General features: G+C 33.7%; 1 protein-coding gene across 2 annotated transcripts in view; it reads left to right on the top strand.

Moving 5' to 3' along the window:
• Nucleotides 1–25,579, top strand: part of side-VII (sidestep VII transmembrane protein) — a 231,262-nt gene that overhangs the window by 59,705 nt on the left and 145,978 nt on the right. For both annotated transcript variants that reach the window (XM_085189297.1, XM_085189298.1), the window contains exon 2: nucleotides 1,878–2,271. In XM_085189297.1, the coding sequence (XP_085045423.1) occupies nucleotides 2,196–2,271 (76 nt within the window). In that variant the 5' untranslated portion in view covers nucleotides 1,878–2,195. The remainder of the gene's footprint in view (nucleotides 1–1,877; nucleotides 2,272–25,579) is intronic.

The raw sequence follows: 25,579 nt of genomic DNA on the forward strand, positions 1-25,579 counted from the left end.
CCGGTAAGAAAATGTATCGCGGTGATTTATTAATGTTTATATTATTCGGAGGCTTTATTTTAACTCTTCTTCTTTTGAATATGTATTCTCTTATTGTGTTATATTATTTCTTTTTTACCGTATTTTGGCGTAGTGGTTTGTGCTCAACTGGCACTCTAGGAACACCATTCAAAAAGTTAAAATAAAGTCAGAGGGTCGATCACCACTTTTCGCCGAATTTGAAGGCACTGCCTCGACACCAGAGCGAAGAAATGAAAATATAAATGTAAATACATTTTTCCATTTCTTAGATTTGGTATCGAACCCCCAACTGTCGCGTTATAGTCACACCTTTGTGCCGCTGCGTTACGACAGCCTCATATACATGTGTATGTTAAAATCAGTTTATTGTTAAATTCCTCTTATGTATGTACAAAGAATGAGAACATTTAATTAATAGCTATACATACAAAATGCTAATTAAAGAAGCAGTACTGCTTTTGCCAACGAAGCTTGAACTTACAAAGAGTCCGGAGTTTTAATTTAGAATATAGAATCTTGTTAACGATTACGAAAAAAGCTTTAATTGGATGAATAATTTTAAAGTGTGTACAGTATATATTTTGATAATTTTATGTTAATTAAACATTTTAATGTTATGGATTTGAGTCCTTGCGGCGTTGAGTTCCGCCACTCAATATTTAATATCTCAACTCAGCGGAAAGTGATGTTATCCCATTACGCCTATACTATCGTCTAATATAGATATATACTGACAACATGAGGTATAACTGGGACAGTCACAACGCGGCACTTCCTGCGTCCGTATACTTATGTATATAATTCCTAAATAATAATATAATTTCGACATAGTACTTACCCATTGCAAGAACTTTCCTCAAAAAACAGAAGGAACGTAGTGTTAAGACATAATGTTCCTCGTTTTCCGTCGATCTTTCGAACTTTGGATTCCTGTTGAGTGGCAGAACTGAATGCAGCACTTAGTTTTATTATCAAAGCAACAAAATAATTAATTCTTCCGAATGGGAATCGAACCTACAACTAAACAATTGTTACTTAAATACCATCACGTCGTTAAATACAATCTTGCCACTGTACACAGAATCAGAGAAACGATCACCCAGCAATATTTTGCGGCACGTTGCCCAAACACCAAGCACCACGTCGAGAAATGAAATACGGATTTTCGAATTTGACATAGACAATGTCTATACAATGTCTATACGTTGCCTGTCTATACAGGCCACAATTTACGTTTACGCTATGTCACATTCGAAAGCTACAGTCTGTTTAAATTGAATTTATTATAGGAGTTTAAGAGAAATGTTTATACAATAACTAGCGGACGCGCGCAGCTTCGCCCGCTTATTTGCACCCTTAGGAGTGAATCCTAATAAACCATGAAACACGTGTTCATTGAAATATTTTTAAGAGTCTAAATTTCAAATCTTATAAAAATCGGTGGCGATTTAAAAAAAAATCCATACAATTTTTCAACCCCAATTAAAAAAATACTGGGACCTTTTATTTTAATGTCAATTTTTCTACTAATGATACCTATTAAAAATTTAGTTTTTTAGCTTCATCCACACACAGCAGGGTAGTCAGACAGAGAATAATAAGACAGTCCAATCCCCATTGTGACCTGAATTCTGAGGGCATTGTGTGTTAAGTGGCGGAACTGAACGCCGCGCTTTGTCTCGACACCAGGGCCAAGAAATAAAATTTTTAAATATTTCAATTTCCCGAGTGGGAATCGAACCCACAACCTATAGCGTTTAAAGTAAAACACGTGAGCCCCTGCACCATGACTGATCTCTAATAAATGATACATTAATAATATTTTTGCTAATTATCATTATTTGTTTTTGTTTCAGATGCCTTCAAATAAACAACGATATAGTACAATAACGAAAATAAATACTATCTATGACATATAATTTTCACCACAGAAAATATACGCGTTGTTCGCTCTAATTTATATTCTGTCTATAATCTGTGCTATTTATAATCTATGACAGACTGTCAATAGATAAATATTTTTTATCTGCTCTCCACATTTTAAATGTTTAGTTAAATATCTGTCAACTTTTCAATGGCGAGTTGAATGTAATGGCGCGAGTGCGAACATTTTTGTGATAGTGACATGTTGTGACATAGTGATGTGATGTGATGGTTGAGTGATAGTGATCATCATGCCGCCGGCGTTGTGCCGGTTCATCGCATCCGCTGCGATTCTTGGTGTTGCTGTTGCAAATACTGCGAAAAATGGTAAGTAGAAATAGACATGTTATATTTTAATTTATATTAATTTTTAATATTTAAATATTAGCTAAGTAATCGTTTTGAAAGTGTCATACAAATTTGTATATTATGAATTTCAGATAAACTATTGTATATATGAACTTTTAAAGATAAGATAAATATTAATTGCTTATTTATTATATTGTATTACATGAACATATGAATATTTACGAAAGTTCTAGAACGTATAAGAGACAAGAAGAGACGAGAAGATTACTTTTCGATTGTTTTTTGTTTAACTTAAATATATGTTATTAAAAACTGTTTACAAGGCAAAATACCATCAATTTCAAATATTTTATGGCTCATCCGTTCTTTCTATAAAATTCTCCTTAGCGGTCTTCAAATTCAGGTCACGGTTTTAAAGATTCAGTATTGAATCTTTACGACTGAATCAAACTATTGTTGTTATAATTTCTCAATAAAATTCTTCTTTCTTTAAAACGTGTAAGATGTATCTAAAATCTCTTATATTTTAACGTCGTCTTGTCCATATTTAAGAAGATTATACAGATATAAGTATATTTTACGTCTTAACTATAATAAGCAGGATGTGCTATTTATTTCCAGTACACGTCGTGTACTAAAAAAGATATAAAGTAAATGACTATGTCTTTTGAATGAGTTGATTTGGCTTCTTTTTTATGCTCCAAGGCTCAACTGGTCTTGAGATAAAAGATTTTTATAGACAGACAACGAATAAATGTTGGAATCATAGTAAAAAAAAACACAAACAAACACACCCAGAGTCAAGAAAAGAAAATAATTAATTACCTCAACTAGAAATCAAACTCCACAACGACGGCCTGGATAATAATAAAAACTGCACACTAATTCACTGCGTACAACATTTTCATTCTTATCCAGTCAATATAGTACAATTTACAATGCAAATGGCCGCACTATCAACGAAAAGGATGGAATCGCGTCGCTTGGGAGACAATGGCGGACATGCAGAACAGCGTTTCGAGCGCTCATCAGCGACACCGACCCCCAGGGAGAGCTTGCTGCGAAATTGGTAGATAGATTTAAATTTAGCTGCAAGAGAATCTGATAGGGAATGTGAACAGATCTCTCCGCTCCCCATGGCTTTGTTTTGTATTGTTTTGTTGTGTTTATTAATATATATATATACTCGTATGTATGTATTGGTAGCTACTGTATTTGAATGACGCGAAACTTCTTTCATATTGGTTTATTAGTATCAATTCGTGAATATTTTAGGTTTGATGCCAGTCCTGGCGTATGAACAACAGGTTTTGAGTTCGATACCACTCGAGGAAGTGAAATATTTATATACATCCCCGATGTAGCAGGGTAGGCAGAAGAAGTCGATGATGAGTCTCCTCTCTCTCTCTCTACTGCCCCCCCCCCATTTTTGGAGATGTTGCGTGTTGGGTGGCGTAGCTTAACGGCTTGCGCCACACACCAGAGCGAAGAAACATATTAAACATTTTATTTCGTCAACTGGGAATCAAACTCGAACTATCGCGTCTATTGTTACACGCTTGTGCTACTGAGCTACGACTGACCTTAATACAATATTTATTTAGGATAATAATATTGTTTATTATTATCGCTACATATAACAAGTTAACAGCGTTTGTGAGCGACATTTTATGTTATTTGAAAGTAAGAGGATACATATTTATCGAAAGTTGCGTAAGTAATTAATACATGTCGATAAATATGTATCAATTTGTAGAGTCGAACTCTTCGTAATATTCAGCGGAACCCAACGCTGCGTAGACCAAGTCCAGATTGCTATGTAGTCCAAGCAGGCGAACTCTACATGGAATAGTTCAATCAATATTGTTCATTTCACATTAGTCTATGTACTCTTTATTTAATGATAACAATGCTATACCAGTAAATGCACTGGAGTTTAACTACCTTTTAATCATTATCGATATTAGAATACCGCATTGCGGAACCTTAGCAATTAACAGTTGCACGTGTTGTACTATTAACACTTATATTTTTATTATTTTCTATTTTTTATTTATATCATATAGGAGCAATCATACAGACATACAAAAAAACATACTGATAAACACATCGCCCTCCCTTGCGTTGCGCAATCGGTTAAAAATAACAAAAACTCATTTTAAATTTTTCTTTATTTATATTTACATTATTTTTAAGTATTTCGCACATTTGCATCAAATATACGATGAAAGCTACGGCCAGTAAGAGCGGGGTACGTACGTAATACTCAACTAGGGAATTTTGCTTAATGTTTTAATTAATTCATTCGCTACGTATATTCTAGGATAATTTTCACCAGTTAGGGAGTGTTTATTCAAAGCACTTTTATAGTTGCTTACAATGTGCTCTTATATCATACGTTTTTTGGTATATTTAATACTTTCATGTGTAATATGTATATAAATAATAATTAAAAGCAGTTTATTTATACTATGTATAATTTCTTTATTATCTTCTCTCTACGTCTGTCTCTGGTACTTCAGTTTCAATTTTAGAATCAGACAAGTTGCTATGAGATACAGAACAGATAGACATACAGACAAATAGATAACATAACGAATCTAAAAGAATTTCGTTTTCTGCCAACCTCTGAGGAACCCTCAAATTTTCTTCATCTATATATATAAAATCGAAAGGTCACTCACTCATCACGAAATCTCAGAAACTACATGTGCTAGGAAACTCAAATTTTGCATAGGAGTTATTTATAGGACGTAGGTAATTTTGCTCGCTAAGACGGGAATTTGCAATATTCGACTCCTAAGGGGATGAAATAGGGGTTGAAAGTTTGTATGGAAAAAATTTAAATGGCCACCGATTTTTATAAGATTTGAAATTTAGACTCCTAAAAATATTTCATTGAACACGTATGTCATGGTTTATTAGGACCCCTAAGTCTGCAAATAAGCGGGCGAAGCTGCGCGCGTCCGCTAGTTATCTATATGTATACGAGTATTTATTTTACTCATAATTTGTATCTTTTAATACAAAATTAATTTTATAAGTATAAAAAAAATGTAACAGTAAACAGTCCCTGAGGGCCTTTATCTCAGAAATTATGTAGCAAAAGTAAGAGACAGGATGAAATGAAAACAACAATTGAACGGAATTGGTATTCGGGGAAGAACAACAAAAATGTTAAATAATAAGAGAATTTGCGAAATTGCCAGGAAAATGGCTACTTATGAGTTTATGTAAGTATTTTCTTAGGATGTAATTAATTTAATCATATCACGAGTCGTTGTGGCGCAGGGGTAGAAGTGTGCGACTGTTAACGCAAAGGTTGTGGATTCGATTCCTATTTGTTGGAATTTCATATTTTCATTTTCCCGCTCTGGTAGAGAGGCAACACGCAATATCTCAAGAATTCAACGGAGAGTGGAAATCAGAAGTAGCTTAACAGGAACGGAGTGTCTTAATATTAGGTTCCCAAGTTTCCTCTGAGGGATACACCGGCCTTTGAAGGATATATCGTAAAATTAAAAACAAAATGATTTAGGGGAGGATTGAATTTTCATCATTCTGCTTTATTATGAGATCGAGTTCTACCACTCAACCTGGAATATCTCGAAATCTGAAAGTGGAGTTTCTGAACACTAATTTGTTTCTGTCTACCATTCTGTATGAAGATAAAGCGTAAAGCTAAATGTGTTACTTAGATTTTAACGTTTATTCCAAACAATCGTGGCGTATGCTTGACTCGATTGATTATGGTTTTGAACTCTTTTCAGAGAACATATAGAGTGTTATGTCACTAAAATCTTCAAAATATGGAACATAGATGAAGGTGAATTTTCTTTGAAACTATCCAGCACTTTCTTTCGACGTTGAAAGTAGCGGTGATTGTTGAACGTTAAATATATTTTTGTTTCAGTATTGTAAGTAATGGGTGGTAGAGGATTCTAAATTGCTTACATCTATCCTTGGAGGGAGCTCTATTTAAGTCTTTACAAATTGTCGCTTATTTGTTGAAATATTGTTATTATATATTTTGTTCCTTGCCTCCCTTCTTCTAACTACTAGTTAGAAAATACTAAGAAAGAAAGGTCTCTTTATTTTTCAGGAAATTGTTTATTAAAATTGGAAAATTTTAACGTGGAAATCTGAATATAACGCTATAGGTGTAAGTCCCTATTCGGGGATATTTTTTAGTTTTACGCTTACAGAGGGTTCCTGGGAACCTAGTGTTGAGACTCCGTTTTAATTAAGACACTTCCAATATATCAAGATCAGATTAAAAAAAATAAAGAAGGATGAAGAATTTACTAATTGTATATACCATTATAGCCTCTTGAACTAAAGATGGCTACAGGGTCAACGCAAACAATGAGAAATATATATAACATGTTTTTCCAGTTTCATACAGATAAAATGCGACGTTGAGTTTTGTAATTTATCAAGGAAGTGGAGAATGGAGTAATTTATCTTCTGGCTCCCGTTTGCACCTCGCGAAGTGCGCATCTGAGTGAAGTTAAAAAAATGATATCCCTGGAAGACCAGCATTACAATTTGTGATATGAATGGTTTACTTATAAGTACGGTCAAGTTTCCGATAAAAATATATAAATAGAGCCACATGGTGTGACTCAAGGGTTGGGGGTTTGATATCCATTGAAGGATCGTTCTGAGCGAGCGAGGAAATAGAACTCAAAACCTAATATCTTGCAAATTGTGCGGAGAATAGAGAACGGAGTTTCTTAATTTTGGGTTCCCTATTCTTACTATATGTGGGATCCAGCGTGTAGTTATGGAAATAATAGTCCAAAAAACAAATATACGCAAAGAGATGAAGTTTTGGTAGAGATCTTTATTAAATAGATCTAGACTATTATCCTATAGTATATTATTATAGTTTCTTTGCGACAAAATAACTTAAGCAATATAATTTAAATATAATTTTAATGTTTCATTTAAAAATTTTCAAAAAGAATGCAGCAATAGCCGTTGGAGATATTTTAGTTGAAAATGCTGTTTTAAGCACGTCGTTGAAAATTTTATTCCAGAATTTAAAATGTTTGTATAAGTTAAATTTTAAAAGTAAATTGCGTATCTCCTTCGATGCATGTAATTCAGGAGAATATTGTACACTTGAGAGTGTGTCCTGTTGCATATCTGTTAACCAATGCTCTTTTTGTATATCTACTTTGTTTTTATTTATCATATATTATATATTAATAGTAGACATATAAAATTAAAAGATTTATATTTTTTTACGTTTTATTATATGCTAGAGTTTGTGGGTTCCCACTCTTTCAAGCTTAAGGCGGGGGCATAGGGAACCTAGGGCTAAAATAGTTTGTGTCCAGCTTTCTACCAAATTTTTGAGTAATTGTGTCTTTAGTGGCGAAAGTCAACGCCTCACTTCTACCAAAGCTTCTTCGTTTCCTATAAAATACCTTGTATATTACAACAAAAATCAAAAACAATATAAAAATCTTTTTATATTTTTTATTAACTATGATTTTACGTTTAAAAGTCAAGGGTAAACTAAAAATTAAAACAAAGAAAAATCCAAACCAAAAATCAAAAACAAATAGCTTCACAAAAAGAAACTGCGATGATAACCTAGCATTGTATTTTCTCACACCAAGGTCCCTTTATAGAGCCGTTAGATTTATAAAACATCGTATAAATCACCAAACAGTAAGTACCAGCTGATTTATCAGCTCCTCCAGAAAGGATGAGGGGTATTGCAACGCCATCTTGGGGCATAAATCATTGAGCATGATAATCTTAGGCCTCGTATCGTAGGAACGAGGCAAATTTCTTTTAGCTACTTGATAGAAAACGAAATAGCTTTGCGTTTATCGCTATTGTTAAGACGTTTTTTTTTCTTTTTGGTGTTTTTTTTGTGGTAGGTTACATAATTAATAGTAAGCATTGGTTGATTATGATAGCTGTTTTGCTGTATACTGTCGTAGCGGTTGCCTGTTGTAATTTGTAAGGCGGAACTAAACACCGCGCCGCATCATCATTATTATCATCATCATTATTATCATCATCATCATTATCATTATCATCATCAGCGTGTCCTCGTCCACTGCTGTACTCTAATCAGATTTGAAGAAATTATACTTTCACGCATTTTCAATATGTAGCAGCATAAGGAGAAAGAACTTTTGACAGAGTTTTGAGACATTTTGGGTTGATGATTGCCAGAATTAAACACCGCAAAGTTTTTTATACGTTTAAATAAACCTATATTGGAAATTGAACCTACAAATATCCTATATACTGTGAGATCTTTCGCAATTGCGCCGCCACGGTGCTATTAATATTATGTATCTGAATACATCCAACATGTAAAGGAAAGTTATCCTCGTTTCTATTAGGTACTTCACTTAGCTCGACATCGTTTCTGTTTTTACTTTATTACTTAATCTTGTTTACGTCGTGTTTATGGCGATACGAAAACCTCTCCGAGTCTTTTAGAATTACAATGTTTGTTGTTTTTTCAGCTTCGGTGATAAATGCATAGATTGATGGACAGATTGGTTTTCAAAATGAATTATTGTGTAATATGTTTTTTTTTTGCGTTATCCCGCAAGTAGGAGGATAGGCAGAGGGAGCCTAGTGTTAAAACACTCCGTTTCTCATTATTTTCTTCTTCTTATATTCTTCTATATTCTCAACTATTGTTGCTTCTTCAAAGAGAATAAAACAAAATAAAAAGAATTATTCAATTACGTATCAATATGTATCATATCTATACTAATATAATAAAGCGGAAGAGTTTGTTTGTTTGTTTGTTTGTTTGTTTGTTTGAACGCTAAGATCTCTGAATCTACTGGTCCGATTTACATTGTTTTTGTTTTGTATGAAAGCTGCATTCTTCAGAAGTGCTATAGGCTATATAACATTGCATTACACATATAAACTAATATATTTTAAAGTACTTTCTAATTTGACATGCAATTTATCCTGCCATGTTAATAACAACCGTCGCGTCGCTACGCAACCGTTACCGCGACATTTTGATATTCATCCTTATGAAAATAAATATAAGAGTCACTTTTAGCATTTTATCTAGACTGAAATTATAATTTACTGTATAACATTCTAATAAATAATTAAGGAGATGTCACTGATTCGAAATGACCTAGCCTACGGGCGGCACAGTATGACCGACGCGAAAATATTCTTATAGTTCAAGCAGGCGTAGCCGCGTCCGGGTCCACTAGTCTATACATAAAATTTCAATAGCCCTGTTTTGTTCTAAACAATACAGTTGCGATTCTATCTTATATCTATAGAGAGTAGTCTGCGGACCATTAACATTTTTATATTCATATTAATTATTATTTTATTAAGGAAAATTGCTTCTTTTTTTGAGTTTGCGTTGATATTAATAATAATAATAGCGGAATATTATTAATCATTTTGGAAAATTTCGCGCTTTTCGTCTAATTTTTGAGGCATTGCTAGAAATTTAAAAAATTCCCCCGCGTGGAAATCAAATCCACAATTTTGTTGAATGGCGAAACCTAAAGTGCGAGCGAGAAAATGAGAAAAATAATAATTTCATTACCCCGAGTGGGACTCGAACTCACACTAATCGCACGCTTGTCGTCACAACGGCCACGCCTATCGACCTCGCATTAATTTGTTAAATACTTATTTACTATACATATATATAACAATGTACAGAATTAATTCAACCAGAATGCGTACATATACATAGAGATGTAGTGCCGACATGTTTATAACCTAAGTTTATAGCTCGCTGTCGAAATGTCGTATACATTTCCATTTTGGATATACAATAGATTCTTAAAGTTAAAAGTTGTGATCTAAAGTTAAAAAGCTTAGTTAACAACTAAGCCATTTAACTAAAATAACGAGAGTAACAGATTCGAATCCATTGGAGAACAAACAATTGTAGTTTATGTGTAATTGCTTCTGGCCATATCACGTAAAAACTTATGATTAAAAATATATGACGTATAATAAAACTCTTTCCTTACTGAATGACTGACAGACAACGCGCAGAAAAACATTGGAGCTAGAATCTAAGGTTATGATGGTAGTTTAGCGAAAAGGATGCTTGGTGAAACACGAGTTTGGTCTTCTTGGTGCACGTCTTGGTGCTTTTAGTGAAAAAGAGGATTCTCCAGAAGCAAAACGAGATTAACGAGATTGCGGGATAGAACAAAAAAACGTTATGATATATCTATAAGTGTTAATTCTTAACATAAAAGATTAGGTGATTAGTGACCAAACACTAATGATTTATTGCAAGAGAACTATAATTTCCCTCATAAAAACATTAACGTGCGACGTGTTCGCGACTGCCGTATAGAGGCTTAGCAACAAAAACAGTATCATTATTCATGGGAATTTCCCAGTCCGCTAAGAAGTTGCACGTTGTGAATACGTAACGTGTCAGTCTAACCTGTTACGGCAAGAAGTGGATGGCATTTGTTTGTGGAGCAAAAAATATTTGGATTACTTGTATAGTTAGAGGACAATCACGCTTGCCACCGGAATTCGGTAGTGTCTTTCCCAGGTTTACCTGCTTACCTTGATATGTGCGGGATAGAGCCGGAAGATTAAAAAAAGGTAAAAAGAGAAAGAAAGAAAGAGTTAACACGATGATTGTGGGTTTAATTCCTACTCGTAATTTGAGAATAAAGTGTTTTAGTATCAGGTATTTTTTAGCCTTACTAACCCTGCTATTTGGTTGATGCAAGAGGAAGCTGAAAAAAAAATCTCGTTACACAAAGTGCGATGCTATGGAGATTGAAATGTTGTGTTCTTTTTTCTACACTGAAATTACAAGACAGGTGTCTGGAGATAAAGAAATTAATAAACTCATCGCCCGCAACTTTGTTTGCGTGAAAATCTCGTTTTTCCTATTAGTACTTCCCTACACTCCCTTAACTACTTTCATATAAAATTTCAATTTTATATGTCAGTAGATTCATCTGTGCGTCTGTCAGTGAATAACGTAAAAGTTTTTTAAAGGTATCGTTTTTTTAGCTTTACATTTTTAGCTTTACATGGATCCTGTATACAACTGTGCATGCAAAAGGAACTAGAGTTAAAACACTCTGTACCCTACTTTCTGCCGAATTTTCTAGGCGTTACGTGTTGAGTGGCGGAACTCAACCCTACATAGATATATAAGATACTTAATATTAGTTTATAAGGAAAAATTAACTTTCCTTATTTTTTATTGTAAAATTTTAGAAGCACATATGTGATTAAATTGATGAATCAACAAACCCTTTAATCCATACTTCAGTATTAAATATTACAAAGAAAATATGATTTTTTAGCATAATAATACATTACTAGTTTCTACGTATAATGATTTTCAATTTTACGTACATTAACACTACTTGTATGGGCCGAGTATAAAGGATGCCTAAAGTACCTGTATTCAAGACCTATTTATCAGCTGATGTGAATCATTTATCTATTTCACATTTCAATACACTGTTACTTTAACAGATTGTAAAGGGGACAAGGCAGTCTATTTTGCGCTATTTTTGCTATTTTTGCTATTTCTACCACATCTTCTGTATATATTTTAGCTTCCTGCTGTATTCTGCACATAGCAGGATAGATAGAGGGAATTGGGAAAACTAGTGTTAAGACATTCCGTTCGCTTCTGTTCCCCACTTTCCGCCGAATGATCGAGGCATTGCGTGTGGAGTGGCAGAACTCAATGGACATGGCCTTATGGCGATATATATAGCGATGCCGACGGCCTCGAAATGTTCAGTAATTTTATTAATAACAATATTGCAACTGAGAGAGTTATTATCTGTACACGCAATTATTGTAAATTCGATCCCAACAACAGAAATATCATATTATTTTATACAAAAAATATAAAATAACACCACAACACAATTGGGAAAATTAAAATATTATTTAATAATCGTTGGCCAATTTAAACAGACAGAGTGCAGTATCGGGTTAAGTTTTTAAATAGGGCAAAAATGTAGGAGATATCTGATTATGGAAAGACATTCTTCCATTCTTACTACCGGATTTTATTATGAAAAACTTATATTTAAGCTTTTTTTAAGCTCTCGGTGAAATGAATTATTGTATATGGATACCATATATGTGAGTTGCTACGGAAAAATCACAAAATAAATTTTGTTTCTTAACGCCGTAAGGGTGAAAACAGAACCCGACTCAAGATTCTATTTCTCGATACAAATGGAAAATAACTGATTTCTACATTGGTTTCTAGTAAATCCTCTGGGCTAATAAATTTATCTTGAAAAATCCTACTTCTTATGTTCCTTTTTAGGTATATAGTGTAAAGCCTTAGCAACAATTTTTTCTTGTTTCGTTTGCTAAGAAGATATTATTTGTTTTTGTTTACACAGTAAATTACTAACATTGGTGCCAGCTATGGCATAGGGACACAAGCGTGTGTGAACTGTGAACGCGACTGGCAGTGAGTTCGATTCTACCACTCAACACGTATTGCCTCTCGAATTCGAAAATTGGGATCTTGGCACTAACTAAGTTCCTTCTGCCTATCCTACTATACGAAAAAAAAACGTGAATGTGTTTTTTTTGTAAAGTATACCTATATTACCTTTTTTCAAGTCAAAATTGCACATTTTTTTTTTTGGTTATTTTGTTTTGCATTTTTTTTTCTACTTTATGACATGTCCAAGTAAATGTTAAGCATTTTTATGGAATAAAGATATTTTGACTTTGACTTTGACTTTATATATTTAACTTTTAATATATATATTTAGATTTAATTAATACATTATGTATCTGTTTACCCCCAACTCTTTCAAAAAACAACAAAGGGCATACATATAAAATCACAAACCGATCCCAAATTCCTTTCGCAGTACACAAATCATTATAGCGTACAAACGATTTCGATGGAAGCCAAGAATTTACGACTATAAATTTATTAGAACGCGTCCGGCCGAAGCACGAGAGCAAGGCCGGGATTCGCATAACTTACGCTGTAATGGCCTGGTATTGGTGCAAATATTTCGTTTGTTTTTATTATTGTGCTATGTTATGAGTGGGTTCCCTTTCCATTCCACTACAGGAACGTGGGGTTCCTAATTTTTAAGAAGTTTCGTGTTGAATAGCGATACTATACTATACTATAGCGATAAAGCAGGAAAATAGAAATTATATTAATATAATTATTAATTAAGTCAGGATCGAACCCACGACCATCACGTTAACAGTACGACACTAAATGCATAATACTTTACATTCGGATTAGTAGACAATTTGATTTATATACTACTAGCTTTAAAGTTTTATTAGAACGCGTCCGGCCGAAGCACTAGAGCAAGGCCGGGATTCGAATAACTTACGCTGTAATGGTCTGGAATTGGGGAAATATTTCGTTTGTTTTTATTATGGTGGACGTGGTAACCCTTTCTCGATATATTTGTAAGGTATTGGTAAGCTATGTTTTGAGTAGGTTCCCTCCCATTTAATTGAGCACGTGGGTTCCCAATTTTCGTTGCTAATTGCGTGCTGAGTGGTGAAAATTAAAGCAATCTAATTATTGCTATTCTTTATAAAAATTATAAAAACAAACAAACAAAAACTTCTATAATAATGTATATCAATATATCATATACTGAAATAGCAACTGTACAACTCTCAGTTATTTACTATTTTATTCAGCGAAGCAGATTTTTTACATAAGACGGAGTTTATCCGCGGATTGGAGCCAATACTGTATTACGGATCCACCAAATGTCGCTTTTTCGTATCATACTAAAACTTTTTCTTTTGAAAACTTACGCGTGACACTTTTAGAGGAGTAAGCCGAATTTACGGCCAAACTTGCCTTTTACTATCTGTCACGCTAAGTTGGAACGAACAAAATAGATCAGCCCAACTTTAAGAAGTTCCTACTCCGGTCCATCTTGAGGACAATCATTTTAAACGACAAATCAAATTCTTGATATCATTCTTTTTGGTAGTGGATTGGTTTGTCGATATTTTTTATTTATTTTGAGTGTAGGTTAGAGCGAGTATATGTTTATTGATTGTATTAATTTAAAAAGCTGTCAAGAAAATCTAGTGTCAAGACTCTACGTTCTGTGCCTTCCGCTTAAATTGAAGGCATTGTGTTTTGAGAGGCGGAACTTAATTCAAGTGACTGTAATACTGTCTCACTCTGCCAAGATAATTGATTGCGATTGAAACTGCGTTCTAATTAATAAGTGTTCGCAAATTTCTTTACAGACCAAAAAAAATACTTCTTCCCATTCCCGTAGAAAAACTGGAGAATTTTTTTTAGTGCTATATCCTAGGAAATTCTAGGAAACAGTCTTTTAGTGACGGGAGAGTTTAAACATAAAATCTCCTAAACCGATTTGTATCCACTATCATTGTTAATATCTTAACTGTGTCACGATGATATCTTATTTCAAACTAAAACAGATATTTCGCTACCCCATTTTATTGCAAGTTATTCTCCCTTCATATGTGACGGAAACGAGTAATCTGTTTCTGACAAGAACATTCCATGATGGAAGTTTTCTCCCATACAGTTATTTATTAAATATAGTTATATTATTTATACGTACCCGTATTATATATATTATATACATATATGTAATGTAAAAAAATATGTATTAATTTGCATTTATATAAAACTTGGTATTTTATTCATATATCAGCTTATATACATAGGATCTTTTTGGTTTTTTTCATTTCTTCGAGTGGGAATCGAACCCACAACCTGTCCCGTTTACAAACATACGCTTGTAGTCATTGCACTATGACTAGCCTCTTTATTTTTAATCCCAAAAGCTTTTTTAGTGTTTTACTTTGTACAGTTATTTGTGTCGAGGATTTTAATTCAAAATACTAGTTACTATTTTAAGTCAAGTATTTATTTTATTTTATGCAATTACACTTCACGTTTAGTTTAAGTATAGTCAAATATTTCAACTGTTTTATCTAAACGAGGACGAATTTATTTACAAAAGTCAATTTCATTCTTTGAGAGTCTCTGTGAAGCGCCCTTCACAAAGCTTAGATGAGATACTAAAAAATTTAAAGCTCTTGCCTCGAACGTTAAGAATTTCATAAAAAAAATTTAGTCTGAAAATGTCAAGATAAAAATACACATTCTGTGACTAAAAGCCCGGAAGATTTATGTGAGACAGTTTCCTTTGTAATTACTATTAGCCTTCAGTGTTTTTTCGATAAATATTAGTTTAATATAATGGACTTTTATAAAAAAATATACTAAAAGTGTTACTAGTTACATAATAGGTGTAGGTTCGATCTCCAATTGGATGAATATTTACATATCTTTAGCTTTACGCTTTATTCTAAGCGGATAAGAAAGAGCGAAAGGAGTGGCATACGCTTTGGTCTCTACATACCTCTTTCGCTTCGTCTACTGTCATCGATATCTTCATACATGCCTTCCAAGACTTGCCTAGAAGAAACATGAGAATCTAGTATTAAAACACTGCGTTCCATGCCCCACTTCCATACTCAACAATCAATGTCTCGAATGTGACAAACATGTGAGAGAGAGTGTTTTAACACTCTATCTACCTTTCTTAACGGAGAACAAGGTGAAGCTGCTAGAAATTATGACATGACTTTCTGCATAATTCAGCTTAAAGAGGAATAGTTATAAATATATAATATATATTTTTCCTATTTTATGAGGATTAATATAAAACTTCTGCTCTAGAATAAGAAGAATTAATTAGAAATAATAATGAGCACTACTTATGCAATGTTTCTTGAACCTCGTGCTACATTATTAACTAGTTCATTTTAATAAAGGCGTTATTGTAGCTTCGCAATGATGTCATCTTTTTTACTCGAGTGGATCAGAAAGCGGGTTAAGTTAAAAATATAAATATATGTATATTTCTATTTTTTTAAATATCACAAAGTCGTCGTGGCGTAGTGGATTGTGTATTGAGTGGCGTAATGAGAATTGAACCTACGACCATCGTAGGTTCAATTCTCATTTGGGAAAAAGAAAAAATCACCCAAAAAGCGGAACGAAATGTCTTACCATTAGGTTTTCAACCCCAATAGGAGTTTCATAAAATCTTCATTTCGTGCTGCTCTTCATTCTCCAAGTTTCAACGTTCTACTTACGTAGTTTTGGCTGTGCATTATCTGTTAGTCACTCAGTATTTTGTTACGAATTTTAGATATAGAAAAAACTATATTTATAACTTAGATGAGATTTGTAAGATTTTCTTTAAGATATTTTTCTTATTCTATAAATTAGCAAGTTAAAAAATTAAGCCACTATTACTACGTGCAGTATAAAAACTACCGTAAAGTACCGTACTCGGCACCAGAACGAAGATATGAAAATATTAAATATTTCAATTGCTCGAATGGGAATCGAACCCACATCGAACTGTTGCGAACTTATAAGCATATATGCTATTTTTATTTTAAAGGACTAAATTGTAAGATACCTGCTGAGTTTTGACTGCTTAATAAAAGATACTGCCTAACGGGATCTCTTTGAGCAATACCTTCCACAACTGTGAAGATACACAATCCTGAGTGCTCGAAACCTTTATGAGTACGCTTATATCATTTGACATCCTCTTATCGATCGTTTCGCTTAAAAAGAACTTTGTAAAATCACCCCTTTTATGTATTTCTTAGAAAATCTTGTACACCCTTATTTCTTAAGTAATAAGGTAGATTTTCCCATGCAAGGCAAGTTAAAAGCACATTCTGAAGATGTGTCATGTTTTTCTCGTCAAGTACAGTGTATAGGTAAGTGATGTTATACGTACTTAATCTGAGAGCGTCGAGGTCGTAAATATTTTTTTCCTTAGGAATAGACGGTTTATATGACGCATATTTTCAATGCCTTCGGCTTGGGGGAGTGTAAAATTCTGTTTGTAGGTGTTTCGCGCTGTTATAATATTATTAAATTATACATTTTATATTTTAAGTATAAATATAGTTTACTATGTTAATATATGTATGTAATGTATGTAACTAAATAATTAGGTTCAACTAAAACAAAAAAAAAAGACTTCAACTAATTGAATTAATCCGTTAATTATAAACGTACAGAAATATTTCCTTCATTTTGTAGCGACACACTATATCATAGATATAGTGAATAGGCGGAGAAAACTTAGTACCAAAAGACTCCGGTTCTCTTGTTCTGCCTTATTTGCGAGATATTGCATGTTAATTGGTAGAACTCAACACTAAATAGGGAATCGAACCTACAACCGTAGCGTTCACAGTGAACCAGTAATCCAAATAATTTAACAAAAATAATTTATTCCATTATTTCTTTCTCAATCTCTAGTGTCATCCTTTATTATAGTAATTTCTAATGTAAAACTGTCTTGACCTTACTTTCACGTTTCGTATTTATTTAATTCAAAGAGAGTTTCCAAAGACTCTATTAAATTATAGCATCCGTTTTTAAATAGAACCTTACCTAAACATCTGTCCCTTTTTTTACAATATATAATACTAGCGGCCCGCTCGCGGTTTCACCCGCGTGAACTATGTTATTATTAATTTCTGTCTCCATGGCTACGTCCTAGTGACGTTATGCAAAATTTGACACTCTAGCATTTGTAGTATCGAAGTTTCATACAAACTTTCGACCCCAAAAACAACCCCTTAGAAGTCGAATATTGCAAATTCCCGTCTTAGCGAGCACCTACGTCCTATAAATAACTCCTATGCAAAATTTGAGATTCCTAGCACTCGTAGTTTCTGAGATTTCGTGATGAGTGAGTGACCTTTCGATTTTATATATATAGATAGATATACTAGCGAGTCTTTATTGAGAGCTACAAATATAAGATAGATAGATAGATACATAATATATTGCATGTAAAGAAAAAACAAATTACTTAGATTAAGCTGGCGTGGCGCAGTGGCACAAGCGTGTGACTGTAGATGAGAGAGTCATGGGTTCAATTGCCATTCGAGGGAATGAAATATTTAATATTTTTCCTCGTTTTAGTAACGTTGGCTTCCGCCTCTCGACATAATATATCTCCAAAGCTTGGCGGAAAGTAAGTGAAAACGGAGTGTCTTAACACTAGGTTCCCTGGTTCCCTCTGCCTACCCTGCTAAGTGCAGGATACAAAATTAAAAGATATAGTTATTATAAACACCTCGAACTCTTTAATAGCTTATACTATGTTTAAAAAAATATATTCTACTCATATGCCCCAGAAATGCCGTATAAAAATCATTATGCCCCAGAGTTAGCGGCAACGCTGTGCCGCGTCATATAAACGAGCTTTTAGAGTAAATTTTTAATATGCTGCCGTGTGCCGGTTCCCGATTTATGAGGCGAGGTGTTTTGTAAATATAGTATTCACTGAGTCTTTACGGCCATTGTTGATGTGATACAAAAAGAAATAATAAATTCTGTTATATGTACGTACTTAAAGGGAAAAAGCTGTCATATATTTTTGAGGAATATATAACTTAATGTTTAGACACTTCGTTACCGTATTTCTGAGGTGATCTAGGCTCAAGGATGCAGCTTCTGATCATAACCGCGATGTTTGTGGATTGTTCTCATTCGGGGGGTGGGTTATTTTCATAGTAAATTCTTTGAATAATTTAATTTAAAAAAAAGTTATTTTCATCCCCTCGCTTTAGTAACAATAACATTGTGAGGTGTTGAGTTCCACTAATCTTGAAAAATATCGCAATTGGAGGACGGAGTATCTTAACGCTAGGTTCCCTCTACCTTCCCATTTACAAGAGAAAGTTTGATGTTCTATTCTATCAACTAAGTTAAATAGCCTACTCCAAATAGCGTACAAATTATATTGGCTAGCGGAACCAATACGGCCATTTTTAAAGCGGATTGCTTCAAGGCCCATTAGGCAGTCTTATGTCGCCGTTCTGCCGCATCGAGCGGGCACAATAACGATGACTAACTTATAGCTGTCCTGGTAATACTGAGAAAAACGTTTTATAACTTTTTTCGGTGTATATCAGGAAAAATCATATTATATGGATGAAATAAAGATGTTTTGTAAGTGATTATAATAACTGAGTGGAAAATAATAGGTCCCTTTACTTTTTCTTCTGCCTAGAATTAGCCGCGGCGTTTGTTGCCAGGGTATGACTCATTCTTCAGTAGTAAGGTCTCCAGTCGTTTGGTACCATTGGCTCTCAGGTCCTGATCACTAAATTCAGCTATCGCTTGTTTGGGCCTCCGGGGGATCTAATCCATGGATAGATATAGTAAGGTTCGCTTCTGATACAGTTCCTGTCGTTGCATCGGTGTGAAGACGGATGATACTCTTGGAGCTTATCCGCTACATTACGGACCTCAGGAGTGCCTTGAATGTATGTGTCAGGTACCTATCTGGGTTAGACCAAGTTATCAATATAATTTGAAGAAAATAAAGAAAATATATTTTATAAGTGCACGCTGTTTTCCGCAGGGTAGGCAGAGAGAACCTGGGAAACTAGTGTTAACGGAATATCTTTCCGTTCTCATTAATATATTTGCGTTCCCCACTTTCTGCTGAATTCTGGGGGCGTTGTATATTGAGTGGCGGAATTCAACGCTGCATTTTGGTTCTTGACCAGAGTAAGGAAATGAAAATTTATTTTTTTATTTCATCGATTGGAAATCGAACCTACAATCTGTACCGCCTACAGTTGCACGCTTGTGCCCCTACGCCACGACTGGATTGAACTAAAACTAAAAAACCTAAATAACAAAGAAAATAATAACAACATTTTAACTATTCATTAAAAGCAGTAGCTATATGCTTTTGGGCGTTTTGTTTAACCCTACACGAAAAGTTTATACGCAAACTTCTGTTCTAAAAGTTGGTAACCGCAGAACTTCTGAAAATTTCACTATACGCAACAATATTAATAATATTCCACATATTGCTTTATACTTATCATAATATTTTATATACGAAGTTGTACGTTAGAATTACGCTTTAATTTAGCGCTTAATTCGATAATATTTGCTTAGTTTTATTATTTGTTATAGTTTTATATTAAACTAGCGGACGCGCGCAGCTTCGCTTGCGTATTTAAGGGTGAATTCTAGAAAACCATAAAATATATGTTCAATTAAATATTTTTAAGAGTCTAAATATAAAATTTTATAAAAATCGGTGGCGATTTAAGAATTTTCCTATACAAACTTTCAACCCCTTATTTGCACCCTTAAGGGGTGAATTCTAGAAAACCATGAAACATGTGTTTAATTATATACGTTTAAGAGTCTGAATTTAAAATTTTATAAAAATTGGTGACGATTTAAAAAAAACCTATACAAACTTTCAACCCCTTATTTGCACCCTTAGGTGGAGAATTCTAGAAAACGATGAAACACGTGTTCAATTAAATACTTTTAAGGGTCTGAATTTCAAATTTTATAAGAATCGGTGCCGATTTAAATTTTTTTCCATACAAACTTTGAACCCCTATTTCACCCCTTTAGGGTTAACATTTTTCAAAATCCCTTCTTAGTGGATGTCCAGATTACGAAAGTAAACTTTTGTCCAAATTTAACGTTTCTACGCACAGCGGTTACGGCTGTGCGTGCGTCTTACCTCAGTCAGTGAGGACAAGTCCTTTTATATATATAGATAAGACAATATATTATACACTATGTTTAGAAAAAGGGGGGGAATTATGTCTAAATAGATACGACGTTTCTTAACACTAGGTTCCCAGGTTCCCTCTGTCTACGCTGCCATATGCAGGATATAGAGTGATGCTAAAAAAAATTGTAAGAGGAGTGTCTTGACAATACATTTTCTCATTCTGTGGAGAAAAAACAAGTAAAACTGCGTTAGTTTATTGACTTCAACATATGCAGTTAATAGTTCGTTTACAACATCTTATTAAACTTTATAAATGTTTTCTTAACTTGTTTAGTTTTTATGCGAACGAAGATGCAACAAAGTGCAATTTTCTTTTCGAACTTTCGCTCTAGAAAAGTGCCAACTTTAATTAAAATATTATTAAATATTTTTCTCGTTGCATGAAAATGGAACATGCTATTTTTTTCTACAATACAAACTTTTGGTATACTTTATATTAATTAAAAATAATATAAAAACATAGTACATTTCTCTCACATCACGCCGCGTTGAGTTCCATCACTCATCACTCCAAAATTCGGCGGAAAGCAGGGAAGGTATATCTTAATGGGAACGGAGCACTTAACACTAGGCTCCCAGGTTCCCTCTGCCTATCCCGCTTAAAACTAACAACTTATTTATTAAAGATTAATAATCAAGTGTACACGTGTACGTGTATACTAGTATTACACAACAGATATACAATATTGCTATTTGAATTTCATGAATAACTTGACAGATTACACAAATACCGAAGCTGAACTGTTACAGTACAAACAGTCAACACCCGTAGCGGCGTTAATCTCTAAATCTCTAAACGTAACAGAGTTACAAGCAAATAAATTAAATATGCGAAAAGCTAAAGCGGAAATAATTTCGCTGGCGACAAGTTAATCCATTGGACTTGATTCGAATGTACCTAAAACGAGAGGGAACCTTCGACGACGACGGGCAAGTTTGAATTACTTTTTGCCTGTTGAAAGACGAATAATGAGTCCGCTCTATATATTTGTTTGGAACTAGACGGCGAAATTTTCTGGAGAGAAACTTGCGAATGATTTCTGGATATCGGTAAACAGTAGTTTTGGATATGTCGGAAATTGTTCTATGGGGCGATGTCTTCATTGTTTTTGGGGCTTGAGAGCCTCTCGATCTTTGGCGTAAATGTGATAGGATCGATTTTTCATTTGAGAAACATGTACTTATATCTATCTTAGTAGCCTTTTTATAATTATACTAGTGGACCCGGACGCGGCTACGCCTGCTTGAACTATAAGAATATTTATTAAATGATGATGATGATGAATATCAAAATATAAGTTCATTTTGGGTGACGTTTTCTTAAAACAACAAAGAAACTTTGCAAACCGGTGCTTAGCAACGACGGTTGTTATTAACATGGCAGAATAAATTACATGTCAAATTAGAAAGCATTTTAATTTATTAGTACATATGTGTAATGTAATATTATATAGCCTATAGCACTTCTGAAGAATGCAGGTTTCATACAAATCAAAAACATAGTAAATAGGACCAGTAGATCCAAAGATCTTAGCGTTCAAACAAACAAACAAACTCTTCCGCTTTATTATATTAGTATAGATACAAAATTTTAACAGTGGAGCCACCGTAACACAGTGTCCAATCACTCTGCAGACGTGAGGGTCGGAGGTTTTTACTAGGATGGAGTGTTTTAACACTAGCCACCCTCTATAGGGTATGCCCCTGCTATATTTGAGATATATCAAGCAAAAAATAAGATTCAAGTATAACAATAAATAAAAAATACTATTTTTCACTATGTCAAAACTTCCATCCAATCTGAACTAAAAAGTTAGAAAAAACTCATAAAATATTATAAAAAAATACAATACATAAAATAAATAAGATACAGTCTATAAGCCTATGAAATTGGGTCGGGAGCAGCGTTGAAACAATTTTAATACTTCCAAGCATAATCCGGGGAACCTTGGCTTAAAACTCAATCATGGTGTACCTTATAGTATTGACTTAAAGGTGATTTTCGAGTGGCATGTTCCATTCAATAGCATATCTTTGGTGTACCGATTACGTTTAAAAAGATTAACCTTTTAACACAACCCCCCGAGCTCGTTTGAAAATTGATACAGTTTAATTTGATTAAAAATAAATGACTTGCTTTGTCTAATGAAATGAAAATCAATGTTTATTGCAGTTTTATGTTTAATTAATGTTGATGATGCTTGAAGTTATCAGTTTTCTGGAGAAAATTGCTTGAAATATGTTTTTTAGGGCAGTTGTTCTTGTAGTCGTTATTTTTAAAGGATACTATTAAAGGAAGAAAATTTAGTGTTAAAACAAATATTTAACATTTTTGAAATATTGTGTGTTGAATGGTGGATAGTGAATTGCGGAGTTCATCGCCACGCTTCGTCTTTTTATCAGAAAGAGGACAAAAAAGATAATTTATTAGCCAGACTGCATATAATTTTTACACATCAAAGCTGTATCAATTAATTTTTATATCATCGTTAATTCTTTCTTTTATCTGTGAAATCTTCACTTTATTTCACTTCAATCTTCAATTTTATTTTCCAATTCAATAGGGTTTGAACCCAAGCCCCCTGAATATGAGGTTTCAACGGTCAATGGTTAAGTTACGTTTATAATAATTACAACTAAGCCTATTAGGTTTCATGCTTAGTTTGACTAAGCCTTAACGTAATTACCGTTTGACGTTATAACATAAATTAAATATTAGTATTCTTACAGCTTTCCCTCGAGTAGAAAAGACCTGATGATCTTCAACTCCCTGATCATATTTTTTGAATTATGGCAAGGATGTCAGGAGTGTCTAGTGTTAAGACACTCCCTTCCTCATTTTTCATCGACTTTTTCAGGCATTATAGCTAGGAAATGAAAATAAAAAATATTTCATTAATCCAAATGGGAAATGAACCCACAACCTGTGCCATAAAGCCACAAAATATACGAAAAGATCATTTATAACACAGTAATTACCATCATTAGTAACAGAGTATAATTTATGAAATTTCAGCTACATTATGTAAGTCTGTTTTCAACGCTCTCAGAGGAAAACACCGAAGTCGGCAATAAGGGGATGGGGGGGACCCTTCGCAATAAATTTACAACTTCTCCTTTTTCTAGGTCAATGAAGGGATTCGGAAAAAATATATACAGCGCACAAACTCTTAGAGAATTACTAAAGTTAACCTATTCTTTTGTTTCGTTTAGTTTTTGCTGGTTGTAATAGATTTTTTTGCATTCTTTTTTGGTTTTTCATTTTTCCGTTTGGTATAGGGATGCTCTGTGGGAAACATGTGTAGGGTTATGGGTTCCTAACGGGACCCTTTTAGCCTACACTTAGGTGACATGTCTTAGGCACTGCTCTGAGTTGAGGAGCTCAGCTGCAATCCCTGAAACGTGATTATGATTACGTGATAGAATATTAACTTATTTCTTCTATAAGGAAAGGTTATCTAGTGTGGCTTACAAATCAATTTATTGAATACTTTCTTAATATGATTTTTTTTTGTATTATTGAAAATGCATTAGTTAAATATGCTGCACAAACAATAATATGCATTAATTATTAAATTACTATTTTTATTTTTTATGTTAATTTTCAGCTTCACGCTGTATCCCGCATGTAGCAGGGTATGCACAGGGAGTCTAGTGGTAAGACACTACACTTCCCCACTTTTCGTTGAATTCCGGAGGCATTGCGTGTTGAGTGGCGAAACTCAACTCCCTTCTGTTAGTTTAGAACTATGACGTTTAACTATTAAGTAGTATAATTAAAAGCTCCGTCTCTCGCGTAGTATTTATTCTTAGTAATGATGTTTGTAAAGTGAAGATTTGTACAAGTATTCACTTCCTGTGATAGTTTCTTGATTTAATATATAATTTCTTTTTCAGTTTCACGCCTTATCACGTATATAGCAGAGTAGGTAGAGTGAACCTAGTGTTAAATCACTACGTTCCCCACTTTTCGTCGGATGACGCTTCGCGTGTTGAGTGACGGAATTTACCGCTGCTCTTTTTCTTAGAGAACGAGCAAAAGAAAATGCTTTAGCACGAATGGCAATCGAACCCACAACCATCACGTTTATAGTCAGACGCTATACCGTACCGTAGGGAAATAAATATAATATATCACTCTGCCCTGACCAGGATTCGAATCCACACCCACCGCGTTCACAGTCACATTCTGTGCTGATGCGCCACTTCTTTTCTTCTTCTTATTTCTTTTTTTATTTATTATTATTATTTTATTGAAAATTAATTTAAAATTTAGAACACGTAATTACCTTACAACATTCGAAGATCTATAAGATCATGCAACAGCTTAGCGCTAATCTGTGAAGACTTAACTTTAAACTATGTTTAACTTGTCTTAGATTACCTTACAGCTTGTAACTTAATACTAATATACTAGAATTGGGATGTATCTTGTACGGGGTTAAACTGTTTTTTGAATTTATTATTAGAATTTTATTTATGTTCTCGTTAGGGAAATGTATGGAATATATTGTAATTCATATAGAATTGAAATCTTATCTTTTATATATCTATTGGATAACTGCGACGGTTATGGGTTCAATTCAAACTAGTGGGAATGAAATATTCAGTTCATGTTTTTCATTTCCCCGCTCTGGTGACGAGATAAAGCGCGGCGTTGAGTACCGCCACTTAATACGCAAGTATATATAAACATA

Source organism: Heliconius melpomene, chromosome 8 (assembly GCF_056956725.1).
Source record: "Heliconius melpomene rosina isolate 202511_hmr_F chromosome 8, ASM5695672v1, whole genome shotgun sequence".
Taxonomy (NCBI): Eukaryota; Metazoa; Arthropoda; class Insecta; order Lepidoptera; family Nymphalidae; genus Heliconius; species Heliconius melpomene.